The sequence below is a fragment of the Actinia tenebrosa genome, unplaced genomic scaffold (assembly GCF_029948245.1).
Source record: "Actinia tenebrosa isolate PJP-AT-01 unplaced genomic scaffold, QUT_ActTen_1.0 PGA_scaffold0__85_contigs__length_37466705, whole genome shotgun sequence".
Classification (NCBI taxonomy): Eukaryota; Metazoa; Cnidaria; class Anthozoa; order Actiniaria; family Actiniidae; genus Actinia; species Actinia tenebrosa.
In genome coordinates this window covers 23,608,986-23,632,311 of record NW_028292569.1, presented here as the reverse complement: position 1 = coordinate 23,632,311, position 23,326 = coordinate 23,608,986, and the positions used below count along the sequence as shown (strand labels likewise).

General features: G+C 38.0%; 5 protein-coding genes across 8 annotated transcripts in view; 2 read left to right on the top strand and 3 right to left on the bottom strand.

The window, feature by feature from the left end:
- Positions 1-16,103, bottom strand: part of LOC116291771 (C-reactive protein) — a 41,357-nt gene extending 25,254 nt beyond the window's left edge. For all 3 annotated transcript variants that reach the window (XM_089036461.1, XM_089036455.1, XM_089036467.1), the window contains exon 1: positions 15,967-16,103. The gene's annotated coding sequence lies outside the window, so the exon portion shown is untranslated. The remainder of the gene's footprint in view (positions 1-15,966) is intronic.
- On the bottom strand, positions 801-6,458 carry LOC148913897 (uncharacterized). The gene is made up of 2 exons (XM_089025564.1): positions 1,413-6,458; positions 801-1,268 (listed from the first exon to the last, which is right to left on the bottom strand). The coding sequence occupies exons 1-2, from the start codon at positions 6,456-6,458 to the stop codon at positions 801-803; spliced, it is 5,514 nt and encodes a 1,837-aa protein (XP_088881690.1).
- Positions 6,896-10,895, top strand: LOC148913896 (uncharacterized). Its single transcript, XM_089036445.1, has 11 exons — positions 6,896-7,651; positions 7,765-7,868; positions 8,275-8,387; positions 8,563-8,636; positions 8,767-8,876; positions 9,104-9,202; positions 9,464-9,556; positions 9,667-9,776; positions 9,872-10,024; positions 10,186-10,305; positions 10,402-10,895. Exons 1-11 carry the CDS (start codon positions 7,032-7,034, stop codon positions 10,549-10,551), a joined length of 1,746 nt encoding a protein of 581 aa, XP_088892571.1. The 5' UTR covers positions 6,896-7,031; the 3' UTR covers positions 10,552-10,895.
- LOC148913895 (uncharacterized) lies at positions 10,706-13,458 on the bottom strand. Of its 2 annotated transcripts, XM_089036499.1 has the most exons (5): positions 13,128-13,458; positions 12,950-13,020; positions 12,697-12,739; positions 12,268-12,298; positions 10,706-11,835 (listed from the first exon to the last, which is right to left on the bottom strand). In XM_089036499.1, exons 3-5 carry the CDS (start codon positions 12,698-12,700, stop codon positions 11,535-11,537), a joined length of 336 nt encoding a protein of 111 aa, XP_088892625.1. In that variant the 5' UTR covers positions 12,701-12,739; positions 12,950-13,020; positions 13,128-13,458; the 3' UTR covers positions 10,706-11,534. The 2 variants fall into 2 exon arrangements, with proteins under 2 accessions (XP_088892625.1, XP_088892622.1); XM_089036496.1 differs by lacking the exons at positions 12,950-13,020; positions 13,128-13,458 and adding an exon at positions 12,835-12,925.
- On the top strand, positions 14,480-22,767 carry LOC116302589 (uncharacterized). Its single transcript, XM_031711921.2, has 12 exons — positions 14,480-14,800; positions 15,984-16,141; positions 16,736-16,858; positions 17,054-17,119; positions 17,520-17,628; positions 18,102-18,295; positions 19,230-19,349; positions 20,061-20,171; positions 20,258-20,306; positions 20,902-21,016; positions 21,306-21,390; positions 21,935-22,767. The coding sequence occupies exons 1-12, from the start codon at positions 14,674-14,676 to the stop codon at positions 22,034-22,036; spliced, it is 1,359 nt and encodes a 452-aa protein (XP_031567781.2). The 5' UTR covers positions 14,480-14,673; the 3' UTR covers positions 22,037-22,767.
- Positions 22,768-23,326: the final 559 nt, after the last annotated feature.

The following is a 23,326-nucleotide window of genomic DNA, read 5'->3' as shown; positions in this document are numbered from 1 at the left end:
TGGGCTGGAAGAGTCTTCGAAATAGATGTTCAATTCATAAGCTTATTTTTATTTTTAAGTGCTTAAATGGCATTGCACCTGAGATTTTTAATGGTTACTTTAATTATGTCTCACATGGCTATAATACTAGACAAAATGGTTTAAATATTATCATACCAAAAGTTAGGACTGAATCAGCCAAGAAAACGTTTTATTATTCTGGAGCTATCATTTACAATAGTCTACCTAGCTCTCTTAAAGAGATTAATTCTTTATTATTATTTAAGTCTAATCTCAAAGATATTTTTTAAATGTTTTAATGAATTGTATTGATTTTACTAACATTTTAGTATTTTACAGTATATATATATTTAATTATCTTATTATTTTGTTGATAATTTTTGTTGCCCCCAGGGCGCTCCTTGATAACAGCTGTTTGCTGACGAGCTTACCCTGGTAAAACATGTAATTATTATTATTATTATTATTATTTAATTACTTACGTCATATTCTACTCTTGGTAAAGGTGATTGATGTGCCATTACATTAAAAAGGGAATCGATCATTTACACCTTTAGCCATTCATCAGCTAAGGATGTACTTCTTTTGTACACTAATCAATTTCAATAATAGAAATCGTCTAATCCACTGCCGACAATATTTTTCAGTCTAAATGAATTATTATTGTTGTGGAACTGACGACAGAAAACGCCTTTTACAACTCAACAACTTTACTTGAGACGTTGACTTCATTACAAACATGTCAGCACGAAATTCGATTCCTTAAGGGGTTACAATTTATTCCCCACCCGGGGAGGGTACTAATATCCTAGTCTCTTGGGGCTTCGTACCACTCGTCCTCCTTTCGTAACGTATTGGGCTGTAACATCTTCCCCACCTTGTCCACTCTGGGGGACAATATCAGATTCACTCTCACTTGAATTACGAGATTGTTCGCAAGCCGTTTCCCCACCATTCGGAGAAAAGTCCCTTTCCTTGTACTCCTGTTGAAGACTTGATTCAACTTCTAGCTTGTGTAAACGCTGTACTGGTCTGTGTATAATATTCTTCTCTGTTCGCACTGTCGCAGTTCTAACGAGACCATCTCGTCCGGGATGTACTTTTTCCACTCTTCCTAATGGCCACTTTAGACGACTAACGTTATCTTCAGACACTAGCACTATGTCTCCCACTTGCACGGGGGGCTCTGTAGTCTTCCACTTGACTCTTGTCGTTAAATTATGCAGATACTCCTTCTCCCAACGCTTCCAGTAATGATTAAGCAATCTCTATAAGTACAAATATCTTGTGACTGTTCCTTTTGTTGAACTCTCGAGGTCGTCTTTCGTAGGGCTTGGCAAACTTTCAAGTGCTCTTCCAATGGTTAGATGAGCGGGAGTGATTGGCGATAGATCTCTATGGTCATCACTTACTGCTGTCATTGGCCTGGAATTGATAACTGCCTCTACTTTTATAAGCAGGGTGTTAAGTTCACTGAAGCTAAGAAGTGCTTTACCCAAAACCTTGCGAAGTGGCTCCTTAACAGCTCTGCACATCCTTTCCCACCAACCACCTCTCCATGGCGAACGTTCAGTGATATATTTCCATGTTATTCCTTTGGACGACAATTCTGACTGAATACGGTCTTGGTCGAGCTTGCTCCACATAGCGTTACTCTTCTTTGCAGGATTACCATAGAACTTTTGGATCTCCTTGCTTGCAGCCTTAAATGTCTTTGCATTATCCGACCATATCGTACTGCATAAACCTCGTCGGCTTGTCATACGGCTCAGCGCTTGTAGAAACTCGTCTGTTGTGAGACTGTTCGTCAATTCCAAATGGACCATACGCGAAGACGCACATGTAAACACGCACACGTAGGCTTTCTTGGTGCTTGTACCTTCCTTCACATACAATGGGCCTGCGAAGTCAATGCCGACATTTGTGAACGAGGGCGAGCATTGAACTCTCTCTTTGGGTAGTGGCCCCATCTTCTGTCCACAAGGTCCCACTCTAAGTTTCTGACAAGCAACACACTTTCTAATGATACCTTTCACCTCTCTTCTCCCTTGAGTGATCCAAACTTTGTTTCGTAAAGTCGACAGAACAGTCTCGGGCCCAGCATGCAACAGCTGGACGTGTAAATCTCTTACTAGTCTTTGTACAACGATATGTCCATGAGGTAAGATAATCTGATGCTTGTTCTCTTCAGGAAGGTCCGCAAACTGCAGTCGTCCTCCTACTCGTAAGACTTGATTCTTTTCGTCGTAGTATGGGTCAAGTCGAAGGAGAGGGCTGCTACTTGTCAGCTGTTTGCCTTCTTTCAGTGTCTTGTAGTCTTCTGAATACACTTCCCTTTGAACAGTTCTATAGCAATACATCTCTGCTTGTTTCAACTCCTCGCTAGACAGTTCAGTCACAGTAGAAACAGTTTTTGCTTTGAACAATCTTACAGCCTTAAGAACGTAGGCTGTAACACGAATCAACTTCAACCACGTACTATAAAGGTTTGGATCCACTATCAGTACAGGTTTTGTTAGGACAGATGTACACGAATGTGTCGCTTTTCTCTCTTTCTTGCAGTCATCGGGTTCCTCTTTGGAAAAACTCTGAGCTGGATGCTCCTCTACAGGCGAGGTTAACCACTTGGGCCCGTTCCACCACAGTTCACTAGATTCAAGGTCGCCGCACGATAAACCACGTGTCAACAAGTCTGCCGGGTTCTCCTTACTGGGACAGTACTTCCAGTTCTCGGGGTCCCATGTTGACTGTATCTCTAAGACACGATTGGCAACGAAAGGCTTCCAGCTAGAACTCGGTCCTCTTATCCAATGTAGTGTTACCATGCTATCAGTCCAACATACAACACGGTTGGTCTTCACATCAAGTGATTCTACAACAAACTTCAACAGTCTAGCGTTAACTACTGCAGCTAAGAGTTCGAGTCTTGGTAGTGAAACTGTTTTAATAGGTGCGACTCTTGTCCTTGACATAACAAGATGTGCTGTTGCCTGCTCAGACTCATCCTTTACTACCATGTACACAGCAGCTCCATATGCCTTTGGGGAAGCATCCCCAAATCCATGCAATTCGACAGTTGATCTCGAGTTAAGGCCTTCGCCGAAACATCGAGGTATGGCGATGTTCGTAACTTGCTGTAGCTCGGTTTTCCATGAGGACCACTGGCTTTCAGTGTCTGAGTCTAGAGATTCATCCCATTCTAATCCTTTTCTCCACAGTTCCTGGAAGAGGATCTTAACTCTCACTGTGAACGGTGATATCAATCCAAGAGGATCGAAAATCCTTGAAGCATGGCTAAGCAAAGTTCTTTTCGTAGCGGGGGTGCGAGATGTGGCTACTTCCTTTGGGGGAATGAATCTGAAGCAATCTGACTTTAAGTCCCATGACACGCCAAGTGCTTTGAGGGACTCTTCTGATGCAAGGTCTACCATTGGCAACGGTGCTCTGTGTTCAGGCTGAATGTTGTCCATCACTTGTTGAGAATTGCTTGCCCACTTTGTGAGATTAAAACCACCACTCTTCATGATTTCAGTTAGTTCTTGAGTCAATGTTAGTGCAGCATCATCTGTTTCTGCACCTGTCAAGCAATCATCTACGTACATGTTTTCTAAAAGTTCCTTGGCAGCTCTTGGAACAGTTTCGAGATAGCCCGTAACGTGCGCATGAATTGTTGCGATAGCAAGGAACGGACTACAGTTCACGCCGAACGTAAGTCTATTCATTCTATAGACACGTGGTAATTCATCGGAGTTAAGCTCTCTCCACAAGTAACGATGCACGTCTTGATCTGGTTTTGCAAGTTTGATCTGCAGAAACATCTTTTCTACATCTGCGAGCAGACCAATCTTGTGAGTACGAAAGCGGGTAAGAACTGATGCTAGATTTGGTTGTAAGGCAGGACCAGGAAGTATACAGTCGTTCAGAGATACGCCTTGTTCGTCCTTCGCCGAGGCGTCGAACACGATTCTACATTTGGTTGTTGTTTTATCATTACGAAATACAGCGTGATGCGGTAAGTATCTAACGTTCGTGGACTGTTTCTCTTCGACGGGAACTTCCTCTGCGAATCCTTTCTCCGTATATTGGTCGATCGCATCAATGTAAGCCTTTGCCTTTACTGGGTCACGTTTCAGTCTTCTTTCAACTCCTTCCAATCGCTGCAGAGCTTGTTTGTAGTTGTCAGTCAGATTTGCATGGCTCGGTTTCCATGGTAGCCGCACTTCGTAGTTGGATCCATCAAACTTTAATTCGCAATTAAAGTCTTCAACTGCACATTCTTCTTCCTTGGAACGAACGGCACTCTCCTCCTTAGAAATTCCAATTGCTTCCAGCTCCCAGAATCTTTTCAAAGTCTGAGTAATTTCATTGTTCTCTAAGACTGCTATCATAGAAGTAGTATTTTTGCTTGTCCCCTCTATTGGGCCTGTAAGCACCCAACCGAAAACTGACTCCACAGCTGTTGGCGAGTTTAGTGAATTTCCTCTTTCACAATTTCCAGTTACAAAGCTATAGTAGAAGTCGGCACCAATCAGCACATCTATCTCCACAGAATCACGTGGACAAGAATCTGCAAAGTTCAAGTTTTTCAGATGAACGTTCTCATGAAGATTCAAGTTTACAGGACCCAGTGGATTGCAGATCTTTGGGATCGTAAGAGCCTCCATCGTAACAGCTTCCGACGAATTTCCGTTGACCGCAGAGAGAGAAAACTTTACTCGTTGTAGTCTCTTTGCTTCACTTGTCTCACCACCCAACGTTGTGACACTTACTGACTCTGTTGGACCTTTAAGGCCGACTGCTTCTGCAATGGTCTTACGAACGTATGATCGCTGACTTCCAGAATCTAGGAGTACACGTGCTACTAAACTTTGATCATTTGCATACAACTTGGCAATCGCTGTAGGTAACAAAGTTTCTGTTGGCTTCTTGAAGTCAGTTGTAGCAAATCCATTTAATGTAGCACCTGTAGGTGTCTGTGTTGAAGTACGTTGCTCGTGAAGTAAGTTATGATGACGTCGACCACAATCAGCTACAGAACATTTAGGCTGACGACACACCTTGGAGAAATGTTTAGCATGAGAAGGCTTCAAACAGTTATAGCACAGCTTGCTTGACTTGACTAGCTTCCATCTTTCCTCGACCGATTTTTTCTTAAACTCTGGACAGTCCCCTGACTCATGATTAGATTTGCAGAATACGCAGCAAGGTGTTACACTGGTTGCGTCACTAAACAGGGTAGATGCTGTGGTTAATCTGTCTTGTTTGACGTTTGCAGCAGGTTTTCGTTCAACTTTAACTTTACCTTGACCGTGGATACCTGAAGTAGAAGTTGCTTGCTGGTTTCTTTCACCAGCTTCCTTTGAGACAAGTTGTCGGTTTAGGAACTTGAAGAATAATTCGAGATCAATCTCTTCATCTTTAATGTCTGCGAGCTCTAACTCCCATTTTTCTAGAAGCTGATGCGGAAGTTTACACTCAAACATTGGTAACAAGATACAAGCATGTGCCATTGGTTGTTCACCTAGAGCCTCTAGGGCCCTAGTCCTGTTCTTTAATGTGTCATGCAGGTCACGTAAGGCGCGTGCAGACATACTCGTCGTTGATTCCAAGTTGATAACTGACTTTATAAGCGATGAAATTACAATTCGTTTTCTACCATACCTGTGCTTTAATGCTTCTACTGCGGGCACATAATTCGCTCCAGTGACTTCGAATCCATCAACGGTTTGCAATGCATTAGCTTTCAGTACTGAGCGTAGATAAGTGAATTTCTGTATGTCCGGTAAGTCGTCGTTGTTATGTACAGCGGCTTCAAACTGATCCCAGAAGTTCTGGAATTTCAACAAATCACCACCGTACGTAGGTAATTCTAATTTGGGTAATTTTAGGTTTTGGCGGGTTTCTTTAGACGATACACTTTCAGCTGATTTACAAATTGCTGTTTCGATATACTCTTGAGCGATATCGATAGCTCTGTCTATTGCATTCAAAATTTCGTTGCAATTACGAAGTTCAACATCATCTTCAGCAGTGAGGGATACGAACTGCTCTCTTAAATCGAGACATGAAATACGACACTCATTCAATCTTTGCAATCTCATTTGCATTTTGATCTTATTTGTTGAACTTTTACTTAATTCGGTGACAGCAAGGGTTAGAGATTCGACATCTCCTTGCAATATCTTCAATTTACGTTTAAGTTGCTCGATTTCTTCTAAATGTGGCTCAACTTTCGTTAGAGCGGCGTTTTGTTTATTTTCTTTATGTGTCGGCAAAGAGTCTGCATCATTAATGTCGAGTGTTTTGTGTTGATACGATTTCAGAGAAAATTCATGTGTTTCTAACCTTTGGATTAAAGTTTTCTTCTTTCCACTCGTCGACAAACCCTTTGATTGCAAAATGGCACGGAGTTTTTCAACAGACATGCGACTAAAATAATCTTCTTCTTGATCGGCCATCATGGCGGCGAACACGTGTGACGACTGATGAATGTTGACCTTGGAATTTCGAACTTTAGTCAACCCACAGCTTTCAATCGCTTTACAAATTACTTCCTTTTAGTTTTACGATGCAAAATCCGGCTCGAAGGACCAAATGTTGTGGAACTGACGACAGAAAACGCCTTTTACAACTCAACAACTTTACTTGAGACGTTGACTTCATTACAAACATGTCAGCACGAAATTCGATTCCTTAAACAGGAAGTTCCACTATAAAAAGGGGGGCTCCGCCCCCTTACGCGTCAGATCCGAGATTTAAATTTTTAAAATGGGTGAATTCAAAATGGTGGAAGTGGACGGGGAGAAGTTGAGAACTTGAAAAACCTTATCATTGTTGAAATATGACGATAAATGTTATAATTTTATAATAAAAACATTTAGAAATCAACGAGGAATTGACATCAGCTTAGTGTATTTAAGTTATAAACGAAAAAGTGGAAAAATACAAATACCGAAGAATGTAAACAAAAGCGTACGGTGTATGCGATATGAAACCCCCCAAAAGCAACCTATTGTTTCCGCTTTTGCTCAATGTTTTTGTACGTTTTTGCGCGGGAAAATACTAGCAGCTTTGACACTTTCCACATTTTCGTGTTTTCTTTGCTATTTTTGTTAAAAATGGCAGCAAAAGAATGCCGAAAGAGAAGTCGATTTACCCTTCAATTTGAAGATAGTGAGGAGAAACTCTCATTACTTCGCGAGAGAATAGCGGAGTCTAAAAAGCTATTGAAAGATTTCAATAATTATTCGTGGCTTTTGAAAGTAATAGACTTTTACGACTCTCATCATAAAAGTCAGTCTCAGAGTTCATATGCCGTTCCGGAAAAACTTGAAGCGAAAGCTAAACTTCACGTTTTAGCTCCGCCTTCTTCTTCCTCTGGTCAGCCGTCAAGGGCAGAAATCCACACAGCTCTGGAGGACGACGACGGAAAGTACTTTATCGCTTGTACAGCTACGATTCGTAGCCTGGTGAAGGGCTTGACGGAGTCCAAAGGATGCTGTTCTGTTTGCGGTGGGTTTTTGCTTCTTGGCAGCTTCCAGATGGAAAGAAGAGGGCACTGTGGACGTATAAGTTTCAGATGCGAAAACAACCATGAAACTGTCTGGTTTAGTTCGGCAGTACTGAAATCAAAATACGTCGCTAACCTCAGGTGAGCACTTCATTCTTGTCATTTTTTTTAGCTTATAAATCATTATCTTTCTTGCAATAGTCAGTAACAAGTTTCTTACAAATGTTTGTTTACTGTTCCCGGGACTGTCTTAGAGTAATCCATGGATTCATGAGCTCTGGGTTGACAGAAACCCAATACAGAAGCTTCACCGAAGCAGCATTTCTTGGTTCAGTTGAGCACACATATCTCGATACAGGTAGGTTTAGATATTGCCATCGGATATTGCGATATTAGATGATTTCATGTGCAATTTCATTTTATTACTAGTGTTTTGATTTGTGCATGTGTAATAGTGATAGCATATACTTCTATTGCACTGTAATTGATATCATATTTATAACCTTTATGTACTTTATCTTTCAGCCTACTTATTTTGACCCCTATGAAGATTTCACTGACACTACACTTTAGCTACAACAAGATAATTCAATTTCATTTCTGTTTGATTTTGTTTTGTATTGTTTTTTTCTTTTTTTTTTGTTTGATTGTTTTGATTATTTGATTATACACATTCTGAATCAACATGCATGCAGTTCACAAGAGAATTTGATTCATTTCCCAACCCTGTTTATGAACTTATAATTCATCCGTAATGTTTTTAGTTTTCAATAAAATGGGCTACGTTGCTGCAATCCAATCAGTGTATGAGGACAGCACTCGATCAGTTATGGAAGAGACCCAGAAGGAGCAAGACTATATAGATAATGATGGTGATGTAAGTGCTTATATCTGCCAATAGTTCATTTTACAGTTCATCAACTAGTTTTTCAACTAGGATGCTTTTAGGTAGAATTTTGCTAATTTATTCATTCATCTACTCTAACTCAATTGTATTTCAGTAAGATATAGAGAAAAAAAGAAATTTATATGATATGTTGTTTTGAATACAGATTGTTATAACTGATGCCAGACATGATTCTTCTCGTAATGCCCAACATACAACAGTAACAGCTATGTCATACTAGTAAGTACTAGTAACTAGTCCTGACTAATTATTGTGTATAAAAAGAAACTCTATTTTTACTATTATGTTCTGGGGTGAATTGATTGATCTAGCTCTAAGACAACAATTCATTCTTTTATTCAATTATTAGCAACAAGAAAATACTTATGACGGTGAACTGGTCAAAAGCTACCTTGGCCTCTGCAGCTTCGAGAGAAATACCCATGACAAAGGTGTTATTTGACAGATTTGAAGAAATTGGTATGAAAATTCCTATTCTGTCTCAATTTCAAAAGTACATTGTACATGATTTTGTACCTTTAGGGCTGGTTCACACTAGGTATATAAGCATAAGAACCTCAAAGAGTAGGAATAACAAAAACTTTCAGTCACTTGGAAAACACTCTGAGTTTCATTTGCATATGCTCTTATGTGCTTGTGTAGCTGGTGTGAACTTGCCCCTATTAGCTAGTGTTCTTTTACCACAGGACATGAGATTGCTGAAATTTGCCATGACAATGTTGCAGCCATACAAAACTGGGCAGTAAAAGAAAAACGAATATTAAATTCGTATGACACATGGCATGGTAATGTAATAAAATATAAAAAAATGTGTAATTGCAGAAATAAATTGTCCTTATAACCCCACAGAGGATTTTTTTAAGACCCCCACCCTTCAAATTCCAACTTTTTTACAAACAAACTCTGTAATTTTATCCTGTCTCTGCCCTCACCCCTCAGCCAATCATAAATGAGGATAAATTTGGAACAAAAATAAAAATTATATATTTATTCAAATTCAATAGTTTTTAAGGAAATATTCAAATGATTCAATTTTTGATCTGTAGGTGGAAAAAACATGAAAAAGCTGATGAAAAATATTACCACAGGAACAAAAAAGAGCGAAGGAACCACTTGGTTTTCTGAGCTATCTGATAAAGGTAGGATCTGCATTTAAATGTGTACATTTATTTATCAAATTACAGTAATTCTAGATGCTTTACCTTATCAAAGCAGTTTAAGATATTAGATTTTTCATTTTCAATGTTAGCTAAAGCAACAAAAACACATTGCTATTACACAATGAAAGACTTTTCTACTATAAACAAGACAGCTGAAGAGTTCAGAGCAGCACTATTGAATGTAACTGAACATTATCAGGTGTGTAAACTCCTCAACAAACAATGACAGTGTAACTTTCAACATAATTATATTTATGACCCATATATTATTGTTGTGATTTATTTTGTTTCCAGGGTAAACATTCCAAATGCCCAAAGGAGAGCAGGTGTTGGATGGCTGACTATGTATTCAGCAAAAAGTCTTTGGAAAATCCAAAGGCAATTGAGGCATACAGAAAGGCCATCACTGACAGCCTGATCTACAGAAATCCTGAAGACTATATGAGAGTAAGTTTATTAATAATTTTGAAGTATTCACGTCCTCTGGTTTTGTGAGCTAAAAGTTTAGAAACATAAATGTACTTTGAATATTTTTTTTCTACAGGCTGCAGCTATTTTGATTAAGCTGATTATTTCTAACTAATTACTGTTTCAATTATTTCTTGCAGTGCCGTGATACTTATTGGATAGAGTCCTTCCATTCCACTCTTTTGATTTATGCTCCCAAACGAATCAACTTCGGGGATGATAGCTACACAACAAGAATCCAACTTGCAGTTCTCGACTGGGTATGTTTTATATAGAACTATACATTGACTATATTAAACTTTTTGATATAAAAATACATTTTTCATGTAATTAACATTTTTTTATAACTTTCTCAGAATGAAAATGTCAACAGAGATGTTTTCTCAGTCCAGAACTACCAGTATGCCAGAAACCCAGATAGAAAGGCCCCTACAAGAGTGAGAAAACCCAAAACTTTTAATTTTAGAAACTCTATTTGGCACACATTCTTTTCTGCTTGTTTGTAGTGTATTTGCACTTGTCTGTGTTTTGTTGGTGTTGTTCGCATGTTTGTTTGTGTTGTCACCACATACATGTTTTCTTTGGTGTGATCTATGCATATAAAATGGCTCTTTTCAGAGCCGCCCAATTTAAAAAAAGTGAATGGTACAATGCACTAAATAGACATTCAAATAGTTTTTTTTTATAAACTATAGGGTACAGGTAAGTACTAATGCATATGAAATGTTGCTCATATGGGTGTTTGATTCTTGTGTATTTCTTTTACAGATTTTTACAATTCAGAGTGTTTCTTGTTTGCATATTTTGTACATTTTCTCCTTTTACAAATAAAAAATGTCAATAAACTTTGTGTTTTTGCTATTGTTCAATAACTGTATTTGTAATTTTCAAAACAATCAGCATCTTATGAAGTTCTATGAAAGCTATATAAAATAAAGGCTATGAACATTCACAACCAATACACACTATGCAGGAGCTGTGGAGTCACAAGATGGTGATGAAAAGAAGTAAGCCCCTACAAACACTTCAAAGAAGTAATAATCCAAATTCTGAAGCTGAGTTAACAAATTGACATCAGATCTTTTACTTCTCTGTCCTATTATTGATGATGAAAATAGCCAATCAGCAAGCAAGAAAGACAAGACAAGACGTCCAATATATGGGTTTACAACAGTATACAGTAATTGAATATAAAAGAAAAAATACTAATTTATTATCATTTAACAAGTGAAAGGATTCCTGATATCATTTTCTAGCATTTTACCCATATTATTATTTCCAATTATAATAGATAGTGCACGTTGGGTATTGTGAACAATCCGCATCATATGGTAAAGTGGTCAATAAGTGGTTGGTAAATGGTCGGTAAGTAGTCGGTAAATGGTTTATAAGTGGTTGGTAAGTGGTCGGTAAGTGGTCAGCCAGCACCTTACCAACACTTTATTGTACGGTGCAGATTGTTCACGATAGCCGTGATTGTTATGAAAAATTATGCACGTCTATGACCCATATATGGAATATGAGGAGGATTTGGCCATCTTTTCCTCACATCTTCAACAACACATAGGGGCATTACTTCTCTTACATCACCAATGTGACACCCCAGTTCCTGTTTTCTCTCAAGGTATGTCTGGTTGGACCATAAGCCCTCCTTTTTCAATTTTCTATAAAAGAGTCTGTACTCTTTCAGACGCCTTGCATGGTTAGTTGACAAAGGTCGTCCTCTAGGCCTTGCTTGTCCTAAAACCACACAAGGCATCTGAAGGCAGTAGGGGCATTTTCCAGTATCTCTAGAGAGAAGGAAGAACAAAACAAAACATCAGTTGGAAAACAAATGATAAGATGATACTTATTTTGTTGGTGCTATGAAAGCAGGGCCGTAACCGGGGGGAGCACTGGGTGCACGTTCACCCCCTTCCCCCCCCCCCCCATCTATCACCTTTTTTTGGTTCTGCTTTCTTTTAGTTACCTTTCCCCTTTTTTTTTGGTTCTGCTTTCTTTTGGTTACCTTTTTTTTTCTCGATTATGTTTATTCGATGTGCACCCTCCTTGTAAAAATTCTGGTTACGGCCCTGAAAAGCAATGTCATAATATTTTTCCACTTTGTATAAATTACAGACTGAGGTGAATATAAATATATATACGCTAATTGTTGACCCTATTTTTGCTAAATAATATATATAAATATATATTTCAAATGTCTATTTTCGCAATAATTGTACCTTGTCAACGAGGTATGTATTCTTTTGTCACCTGAAACAACAAAATGATATTAGGTTTTCTCACCATTTTTTAATGTGGTTTTGCTATTGATAACTTTGATAAGAAAAAAATGGTTTTTGACAAAACTGCATAGTCACAGTTAGAAGCCTTGTATCATCGTATACGCGTAATTTGTGTACTACTTTATGGCTAAAAAACCTCAGTACGATCAGTAGAAAATGTGAGATCAGTAGCTTCGTTTGGTATTTTTCTGATAATTGCCGGTCATTCATATCTTTTCTTGCAAAACAAATTATAACAATGTAATTATTTATAAAAGCCTGTTTGAGTATCATTCCCTGTGTAAACAAACAGCGATAACCTTGACAGAACCGCCATCTTGATTCAAGGACAACAAGAACAACAACGAACAAGACGATTTGACTTACCCATTATTTTTATTTTGGAGCTTCTCTGAATTCCCTTATTGACCTAAAACGATAAAGAAAATAAAGAAAAACTTTGAAATATGTATTTTGCTTGGAATGACGGCAGAATAACTTTGCAAATCCAGAAATATACTGTGCCTTCACCAAACGAGAGTTGTCAGTTTCGCGGGCTTGCTTTGTTTCTTTTGCGCCGGCGCATCGCATTATTACTGACTAAATTTAGCGGCTTTACCTGTTACAATTTACAGCTCACCTCTTTCTGTTGTTTGTTTGTTTATTTCATCTTCATTTTCTTTGTTTTCTTTATTTGATTTGGTTTTTCTTCTAAGAAACAAAAAAAAAAATTCAGATAACACACAAAATATTTTCATTTTGACGGATATACAGTAAAAACTAAATGCTGAAAACTTTTTTATCGACGTCACACTTACCGTTCTGTGCATGTGGAGTCCTAATAAAGGCTTTCTTTTCTGTGAAATGCGGTTTGGTTGCTTGCTTTTGTTTGTTTTTTTATTTTGTTTTTTTGCCGACCTAGCCGTCTCACGTTTCTAAGCAAAATTATAAGCGGAGATCTGCACTCCACGGTGATTGACAGATAACTGACTCGAGTTTGGCCTGGCCACGCGCCTTTTATACCGGAACTTCCTGTTTAAGGGGTTACAATTTATTCCCCACCCGGGGAGGGTACTAATATCCTAGTCTCTTGGGGCTTCGTACCACTCGTCCTCCTTTCGTAACGTATTGGGCTGTAACAATTATACTGCTCTCGTCTAAAAGACGACACAGTTGTGTACACAACACTATGGCTCATAAACCAGTTTGCGTAGTCGATTCTTTTCTGTATTACACCTGGTCTGTTTCTGTCAGCTAGTTAGGGCGCCTCGCTAGCTTCACTCGAAACAACAATACTAGAAGTTCCTTCCACAATATATGTACTTGTACCCCTTGGTCACACCCTTTAGTATTTTCGTCTATTTAGTTCAACTATTTAATGACTATCCTCTAAAGACTTATGATATGAACATACCTTCATGCAATTTTTACTATATATTAGTGTTACTTTTATACATTATATATTTAGTTCTAGTTATGTGTAATCCTTAGATATATACTCGAATATTTTCCATCTGAATATTAAACCTAGAAATGCACTCATTTGATTAGCGAAACATAGCTTAACGATTCTATACAATCTTGTATAAACAACTAGTATGAAATAGCTATCTGTACCCAATGTAATCAGTTATTAGAAGTCATTTTGGAGTTTAAATAATGAAACATAAAGAATAACGTACAATCTAAACCCGAGTCCCAGATCCTCCTTCTCCTCATCGTCATCATCACCATTGTTATCATCTTAATTATCATTGTTTTACTATTATTATTTTTACATCATTATCCGATTGTCCATCATCATTAACAAACATTTTATTTGTACCAGAAATCGATTTAAAAATATGAAGGAAAAACAAAAAAATAGATGTTTTTATAACGCCATAGGAAAACACAAAAATCCCCCAAGAGATTCAAACTTTCGTCCCCTGGTTTACAAGACCATGCAGTGCTCTAACCTAACCGCTGAGCTACAGAGGCGATCGCGATAAATTTTGTCTTCAAAAAGCAGTTGTAGACTTATGAGTGTGAAATATGAAGTACCACACTATTTCAGACTTACGGTAAACATTTCAATTCTGATAGCAATGGTCTCTTAAATTTCACTTTCAATCGGCCCATAATTTGGCGCAACACAGGGATCCCGTAGTAGCTAGTTCCAGTCTCCAACAGACCATAACACACGTATAAGATCTTTCGTCTTGTTGACCTTAAGTAGACCACATTTTAAAACATATTAGCGGTGCTCTAACAGACAAGATCGTGTCCCTAAAGCAATCTTCGTGGATTAAGCAGGGATGAGTAGTACTCCAAAGGCAATTTTATTCTGCATTTGATCAAAGCAAAACATCTTTTTCGATCGATATGTCTTCAAGGGATGTCGAGGTCGTTCTAATTTTGAGATCAAAGGCGGACGTTGACTTCACCCTTTCTGATCAAGACGGTCATATCATTGCATCCTATTTCTCAGAAGAGAAATCGAAGATTCCAGGTAGCTGAGATTGCGATCTTTGTTTACATTTGATTGATATCAGATAAACTTTGATTTAAGAGCAAGATTCAGCCGAGTGATGGGTGTTTTGAGTAGAGACTACCCCTAGCCTCTCCCCCTCAGTCGAATGTGTTTGACAAATTAAGTACCCTCAATGAGGTCCAGATTCCCAGGTTTTGTCCCTGGGGGGGTTGGTGTACATACACTTCAAATGAGGTTCAGGTGTTAAGAAAAGCAAAGGACAATATTACTTCTCCCCCCCTCCCCCTTTAGTACCCTCGCAAACAGGTACAAAATCCTGTGTTTGGTTCCTGGGGGTGTACACTTCAACTGGGAATGGTTGGGGTGTCGTAAAAAAGTAAAGGGCCTGTCTTCAATATGTTAACTGCCCTGACGTTGACATAACCTTATATGTAACATAAATGACAATGTACATGCTGCTTAGCTGCTGGCTGCATTAATATTATGGGGTTTTCAGTTGATTGGTTATTTCTAGTTATATAATATTATCTTTTAAACAGATTTATGATACATATAGTTCTGGGTTATGCCTAAATTTGGATGTATAGCAGTTTCAACACAAGTGTGCATACCTCGTATGACTTCGGGTATAGTGGAGTCGCATTATCTCAAACATCCAGGGGATCACTTGGAAAAAGTTTGAAATAACGGACTGATTTCCAGATATTGCAGGGCCGTAACCAGGGGGGAGCAAAGGGTGCAAGTGCACCCCCCCATAAAATATTAAGGTCCACTCTTCCATCTCCTTTTTTTTTTCTTTTTGCACGTGCACCCCCCGCCCCTCCTTAAAAGCTAAATTTCAGCTCATCCATCTCCTTTTTCTTTTTGGTTCTGCTTACTTTCGGTTACCTTTTTTTTCTTTTTGGTTCTGCAAATTATTACCTGTGCACCTCCCTGCAAGATCCCTAGTTACACCACCGAGTTGGTAATAAAAAAACGATCAATGGTCCGATTTTATTCGATGTGCACCCTCCCTGTAAAAGTTCTGGTTACGGCCCTGTATTGAGGGTAAAATTGTAGTGATGCAAGTCAAGAGGGCATGGCCTCAGGTGCGAGATAACAGATCTATATATCTGCTTGGGGCTTATATTTATATTGTTGGATAATATTCTTAGTAAGTAGGGTGTAAGTAATGCTCAAAATACCTTCTTTTCTCTATTAGGCGGAAGTTATTTGTATTCCATAAATAACCATCCACTCCATGGCTCAGCAGCTACACTATTGAATGACGTTAATCACACTATTGACTCAGAGGAAAGCTATCCATTGACACTGATATTCAAGAGTGAGCCTGACAAGAAATTAAAAAAGAAGTTGACTGTAAGAAACTGAACTAATTAAGTAAACTAAAGACTAGGCAATTATGATAAACTGAACAATGGCAAATTAAATTAATGTAGTCTTAATTGCATAAATGTGAAAATATTCATTTTTTTACCACAAAAAAACTCAACAACTAAGGTTACATTAAATTTTGAAACGATTGGAGAAGGTTATGAGCTAGCCAGTGGCGGATCCAGGGGGGGTCGAAGGGGTCCACGGAACCCCCCTTGAAGGTTTGATCTTTTAGGTAATAGAAATATGTCTTATATAAATTTTAATAAAAAAATATTAGTAGTTTTGTGTTGGGTTGTGCTATTATAGCTTGGTCCATTACTAGATAGTAAATTGATGGTGATTAGAGCCAGTTTTTTTGTCAAACATTGACTAAACAAAAGAGAATTATACACGGTTTAAGAAACGGAACCCCCCTTTGAAAAATCCTGGATCCGCCACTGCTAGCTGGAGAGTCTAAATGAACATTCTACAAATTAATTAGCTATGATGAATGGTAGTTTAAGCCATAGCATGAAGCATTAACCCTGGCTAGAGTAATGAATTTTAGTATGAAAATTATTTGAACTCTACTTTTAGCTTCCATTACCTGATGACTTCTTGGGAGAAATTCCAGCCCTGACAGAGGAAGAAATTCAGGAATATACGAAACTAGCCAAGACATGGGTGCAAGGTCTTCTGGATGCCTCAACTTCAGATAAAGTATGTATCAATTCAATCTGTAACATGACTGGCAAGCAAATCCATACAACTACCCATTGCAATGCATCATGGGATATCTTGGGGGTCATCAAAATTTATCACCTCCCCTTTCCCTTCCCAGTCCTATCAATAGTTGCAATATATTTGTAGTACTGTTACAATTTAATGTTAGAATTAATGTGAAATATTTTGTAGGGCTTCAACTACATTTGTACTAAGGAAAATGTTGATATATACCAAGGACATGACCCTGATAAAAAGGTAACAGAACCTAGAATATAGCAGTTGCAAAGGGACTGCAGCGAGGGATGCTGGGGGGTGCTTCGTCAGGGTAAGATCTAAAGGATGGGTGCAGGCAACCCCCCTAGATGAGATGATATCTACTGTGTTATATATGATGCTTGAGTTTTTGAACATCGTGATCATAAATGTTACACCCCCTCCTAAAATAAGGCCTTGATGCTTGCTATTGATAGTTGGTTATACCCTATGAAATATCACATCCCAACCACTTGGCCCCCATCCCCCTCCCCCCAACACACACACACTTTTTGGATTCTAATTGGTCCCTGAAGCTGGTACTTGATCACATTATGTACACAATATGGCAATATATATTCTCCCCACACTGACCAAGATCCTCTCTGTCATTTAATGCTAGATTCAGCTAGTTCGTGGTCAAACAAAGATCAAATGTTCTGTGGACGAAATGAGAGCATTTATGATTGCTCCTACAACGGATTCATTCAGACGACTCTTTCACATGATTGGTCAGTTTTCTATAATATTATTACTATTAGTAATAATGTTATAATGATGCAGCTGATTAGACGATTAATTTTAAAAGTTTTGAGTGGGAAACAATATAACAAAAAATTGTTAAGAATGTAAGCCATTTCAGCATTAACATTATGGCATGATGTAGTATTTACTGGCTTCTCAAGTGAAAACCATTCTCAAAGTCAGTACCATGTTTCCCACTCATGAATATGACAATTATGGCTCTAACTTCTTACGCACTTTAAAAGTGAATGGGCTTTGCATAAAGACAACTGTATCTGATTCTGACACTGTCTCAAGTGAAAACCAATCTCAAAGTCAGTACCATGTTTCCCACTTATGAATAAGAAAATTATAGCTTAAACATGTTATGCACTTTAAGAGTGTATGGGCTTTGTATAAAAGATAACTGTGTGTTAGACAAATTAATCACCAATATTTATATTTGACATTACGTTTTCAGATGTTCACTTCCAAGATGGCTTGGTGCTCCACAGATTTCCAACCAACTACAAGCATCCAGACGTTCCCTTTTATTCCATCAAATGGGGTATAATGGGAATACAGTCTAGTCCACTGTGGTTACGAGATGTATGCTGGCTGGAGTATGGTGATATGATGAATGATGAGAATGGTGTTCAGATGGGGTTTGGTGTGGTAGGTGATCCACCATGATATCCCTTGATTAAATACAATCTGTATCAATTTGCCTCAGTGCTGGTAATAATGTAACCAACAAATATATTCACTACCAACCCACACCCGCATGAAAATCCCATAACAAATCCATGAAAATCCCATTAAACTGTATTTTATTATGGCCGTGAATATTGCATTTCTGAAATTCATGGCCCAACTTCATGGCCATGAATTTCCCATGAAATTGGGTTAACAACTATTTCAAGAAAAGTTGGTAAAGGTTTTGTTGCATCTTGCTAATTACTAAGCTTCAAATGTAAATAATGTCAGCACTAGAACATCATACCAGAAAAATGTGCAGACAAAGTTTAGGAAAATTTTATACCTTTGTGACCTTTCGCTGATTGAATTCACATCGCCCATAGTACATTTTGGACTTGGTTTGCAAGATGCAACAAAACCTTTACCAAATGCTTTTGAAATACCAGTCCTGTATAACTTAATAGGGCTTTTCTCAAAATGAGAAGCACAGGTGGTGTAGCGGTGTGAGTGCTTGCCTCTCATCAATGCAACCTGAATTCGAGTCCCGCCGGGTTTGGTGTTGTATATAAGTAGAGTTGTTTGTTTGTTCTCTCCTGTGCTTCGAGGGTTTTCTGGGTTCTCCGGTTTTCCTCCCTCCGCAAAAATCAATCCCTAAAATTCCAATTTGATCACGGAATGAGGGCCATAGGTTTGTTAGCCACTGGCTATTAAGTGCTACTCTCGTGAAAAAGGACGTTTTATGATCATATTCCAAAATATGAAGAGAGCCAATTAATTTTTTTTAAATGTTTGTCTTTAGAAAATTTAATGGTGCTAGAAGAGGTAAAGATGATGATCAATAAATGCAAGCTAATAAAATTAGGTTTACTATATTGATATTATTAACTTATTTACGTCTTCTTTTATAAAGGCTTCTTCAATTAAGAGGCCAGAGTGTCCGACAATGGAGAATTACAAATTAGTTAGGGCGGATATGATGTGCAGTGGTTATGTGTTTAGAAAGGTACCAGATGAACCAGACTGTATGCAGGTGGGTGTAATTTACTTATTTGAATCTCAGCAAGGTTCTTATTGGAACAGTTTATAATATTAGCCTGGCCAGTAGAGTACAAACACTAAGTGTGCAACATAAATAATATCACCAAATAGTGTTATTTTATGCTAATTCTATTGTTTTCTTTAGTTTAATTAGTGCTATTTACTGCTAAATAGTGATAACTATTGCACACATTTTGTTTGTACTCTATACTTTTAGGGGAATGTAAAAATATAGGGGAACTTGAAACAGAGTCCTGGATGGCTCGCTATAGTGTACTACGTTCCTACCGGCTTGTAACTGTTAGCAGGTGGGTTGGCCTATAACTAGGGGCTTCAACAGAGACCTTTAGCATGACATTCTTGCTAGGCATCGCAAACCTCAAACTGCAGTTTGACGTCAAACTTTCGACATTTAGCAAGGCAACATAATGAAGTTGTTGCTGGAAGAGCTGCCATATCGCGGGGCTGCTTCTGCACCTGATCCCTAGCAGTTAACAGTAAACCTGATGCTAAAGGTCTCTAATATCTTGATTTTACTGCATCTGCTATAGGATGGGGTGGGGACAGTTGGCATCTTAACTCATTATTTATTCTGGTACTAGCTAGCTAGCACTGTTCCACGGGTCCCTGAACAGCTGTGATAGTTATATGTTAGTAGCATTTATCATGTAATAATACTAATTGATGAATTTTGGTGCTTAAGGTAACATACATTGTACAAGCTGATCCAAAGGGCTGGTTACCCAAATGGGCTGTCAACATGTTTGCCTGGCAAGAAGCCTTGAACTTGGCAAGGATACGTAATAATGCAGAGGTGAGTAAAAAAACTATGTTTATTGATGTTAGCACTAACGTTTACAACACAGTCTCAGTCACCACAATCGTTTTATTTGTCTGAAGGGGATTCACCAAGCCAAAGAAAAGATGTCGGACCACAACAGAAATGGAGGTAATTATGTAATCTATCCAGCATGCAGCTGACTGGTGAATTTTGTTTCAGCCAATCACAGCATGTTTAGGTGTTTTGCTGCTGGCCCTCATTCCCAGGCTAGTGTAACCCAACTGTGTATTAATTTTTTTCTGTTTTCTTTTAATAAAAAACATAATAATAATATGTGCCTACAAGAAGCAAAAATATGGAAAGGAAGAATATAAACAATTTCACTTTACCATGTTTGCTTTAAATTTTCAAGCTCCAAAAATGCTTCGGGCTAGTCATTTTGCCCACTCATGCTTTGTGTGCCACGTTCACCCAGCTGGGTATCCTTGCTATCATTGGTATTGATTTCCAGCGAAGATTAATTATATGATTGATGATATACGAGGGACCCATCATTCTAATCGGATAAAGGTTGGTCTTGCAGGCTATACTTGTTGCAGTGGTTCAGCATGTAGCAGTCTTTAAATTTTTTAATTGTCTTTTAGAATATTATACGGAGCAGCTGAGATCATCATCCACCCTCAGCCAATAAACATCTTCATCAACAGGGATGAAGGTTCTTATCTCTTTCCATGAAATAAAAACTTTCCATTTTGTTTTTAAGCTGCTGTCCAAGGTGTCCTCATCCCACATGGTAAACAATATGACATTGATATCAAAGTCACTGGCCACATGTCAGTGCTTTCGTTTGGCTTCAGCACCTTACAACATGACATTGGGTAAGTCGTCATCATATTCCTGCTGAAAATTCTTTGGAGTCCTGCAAGGAACCTTTTTTGGTCCCTTCAAAATTTGATCTTGTATATGCAGGTCTGCACTATTTCAAGTGTGGAGAATATGCCACTAAAAATAGATTTCTTCATCGAAAATTATTCAATAGATACAGGGGAAGGTACAAGGAGTGCTCCAGAGAACTGTTTTGGGTCCCTTCAACATTTATTGTCTTGCAACTGCAGATTTGCAATAAGTAAAGAAATAAACAAGCCTAACATTAGAATGTTATGACAGGTTTTATATACGTGGATTGACCGGAGATGTGTCCTGGAGTGAAAACACCAGATACCAAGCTGATCAGTCACCCATATCAGGACAGGTACTTGTTAAATGAAGTCGTCCATCTATCTAATATTAACCTTATGCAGAACTCTTTCAAATTATTATGCAACAAGAAACATCACTATACCATGGGCATTGAATTGCGAGATCTATGTTGGGTGGTCTACCACAAGGAGAGATTTCATGATTATATGATTATCATGATGGTACTCATGGATTGGATAAGATGAAATGAAATGGTGTGAGCTAGAAAAGGTTAAAATGTGCAGTGAGGCAAGGGGTACTGAGCAGGTGCAAAAAACCTTAACAACAGAGAAGGAAACAAATCTAACAAACTTAAGATAATGCATTTGATGCCCCAGTCTGCAGGTATCTAACCCTGATCTCATCTAGATGCTGGCCCATCCTTTCAGTGCTTTCCTTTTTGGGTTCCATGTACTTGTCATGACTAGCCCTAACCCACCCCTTTAGCAGTGAGAACGAAATGCTTTTATGTTATCTGCCCACCTCACCATGAATCTAAATATAAACAATCCTTTACTTACTTAAACATTAACTACTGTTTTCCTTAATTTTTTTAGGTTAATCTTTTTGAAGGTCGATATCATCTAGTGTTTGATAATTCCTACAGCTGGTTCAAGTCTAAACAAGTGTATTATTGGTTCAGCGTCATGGACAGCTGACATCAGCCAAGTCCAGTTTAAAATTAGCAGGGGATAGGGTGGATATTTCAGGCATAAGTTTGAAAAGACTTTTTCAGCTTGAGTGCAATGCTTTTCTATTTTGGGCCAGGAGGTTCAAGCCCTGACCATACACGTCCACACATTTAAAAATTCTAAAATGGGAAGACAATCAGAAGCGATTATACTCATGCTCTGAGGAGCTAGAAAAATTTTGTTTATGTGGTACAAAAAAAAGCTATCACATGATTTTGATGATTTTGGACCGAGATGAAAACAACCAGGTGCTACAGTTTACTGATTGCATAGTTTGAGTTAATCATCCTTGAGCACTTGATTACAAGACTGCCTGGGGAAAACATTCTCCATCCAACATGGCTGCCATATGAGAAAAGTTGTAGTTCTCCTAACCACCCTTACTTATCCATCAATAAACAGACAAGGTGTATAGTATTTATGTAACGGTGTAGGCTAAACTATTGAGCTGTATTTTGTAACTTTGTATCCTTTCGAAAAAATTAAAGAATTAAAAAATCATGATAGGTCCATAATATCGACACAATTTTAGCATGGATTTCCAGTTTGACTTATTTAAATATAACTAAACGTATTAATTAAAGCACAATGCTGCCTTTTCATTAGTTTAGCACTTAGTAAGTAATCATGTCACAATGGGAGGCTTGAAAATATTATGAGCATTGAAATAAAATGAATAAAGAAAATTTTGTCTTCAATTTTGTGGTTCTTTTAATGTGCTATAAAGGAACTTGAAAATCTAATGTATGCTACATCAGATGTTTCTAAATCTTTATACACTGTAGTGAAGTAAAAAATTATGTGTCATAATTGGTGGACACACAATTATGAAGAAATTTGTTTAGATTGATTGTTCAATTGCCATCCAGAAATATATTGGACAATCCAACAAAGCAAATTGACAAAACCTATTGTTAAGATGGTTGGCACACTAACACCACAGTGACAATGTTTATAAACATAATGTGCACCAATAAGAAAACAAGAGCAAATAAAAAATAGGGCTTTTAAAAACAAGCTGTCAATTGATGTGTACGGGCAAGTATCTGTAATATGTTGTTACTGTATATATGTTAACTGCGAATTGCAAGGCATACCAAGAAATGTATGAGTAGCAGATGTCGATAAAAAAGAATATGACGAAAAAGGTTTGCCATTAGATGCAAAGAGATGACGCAATATGTCAGATTTCGATGCAAGGTGTACCAAGCCATGTATATGAAGCAGATGTTGGTAGAAAAAAAAGTAATAAATATT

Coding starts and splice junctions, on each gene's coding strand:
- LOC148913897 (XM_089025564.1), bottom strand. CDS start 6,458: ATGGCCGATCAAGAAGAAGATTATTTTAGTCGCATGTCTGTTGAAAAA. Junction 1,269..1,412: donor ATTCCAGGCCAATGACAGCA/GTAAGTGATGAC, acceptor TTGTACTTATAG/AGATTGCTTAATCATTACTG.
- LOC148913896 (XM_089036445.1), top strand. CDS start 7,032: ATGTTTTTGTACGTTTTTGCGCGGGAAAATACTAGCAGCTTTGACACT. Junction 7,869..8,274: donor GCACACATATCTCGATACAG/GTAGGTTTAGAT, acceptor TAATGTTTTTAG/TTTTCAATAAAATGGGCTAC. Junction 10,025..10,185: donor ATCCTGAAGACTATATGAGA/GTAAGTTTATTA, acceptor TATTTCTTGCAG/TGCCGTGATACTTATTGGAT.
- LOC148913895 (XM_089036496.1), bottom strand. CDS start 12,900: ATGCGATGCGCCGGCGCAAAAGAAACAAAGCAAGCCCGCGAAACTGAC. Junction 12,740..12,834: donor ACAACTCTCGTTTGGTGAAG/GCACAGTATATT, acceptor TTATCGTTTTAG/GTCAATAAGGGAATTCAGAG. Junction 11,836..12,267: donor ATACATACCTCGTTGACAAG/GTACAATTATTG, acceptor CCTTCTCTCTAG/AGATACTGGAAAATGCCCCT.
- LOC116302589 (XM_031711921.2), top strand. CDS start 14,674: ATGTCTTCAAGGGATGTCGAGGTCGTTCTAATTTTGAGATCAAAGGCG. Junction 18,296..19,229: donor TTCAGATGGGGTTTGGTGTG/GTAGGTGATCCA, acceptor TCTTTTATAAAG/GCTTCTTCAATTAAGAGGCC. Junction 19,350..20,060: donor ATGAACCAGACTGTATGCAG/GTGGGTGTAATT, acceptor TTGGTGCTTAAG/GTAACATACATTGTACAAGC.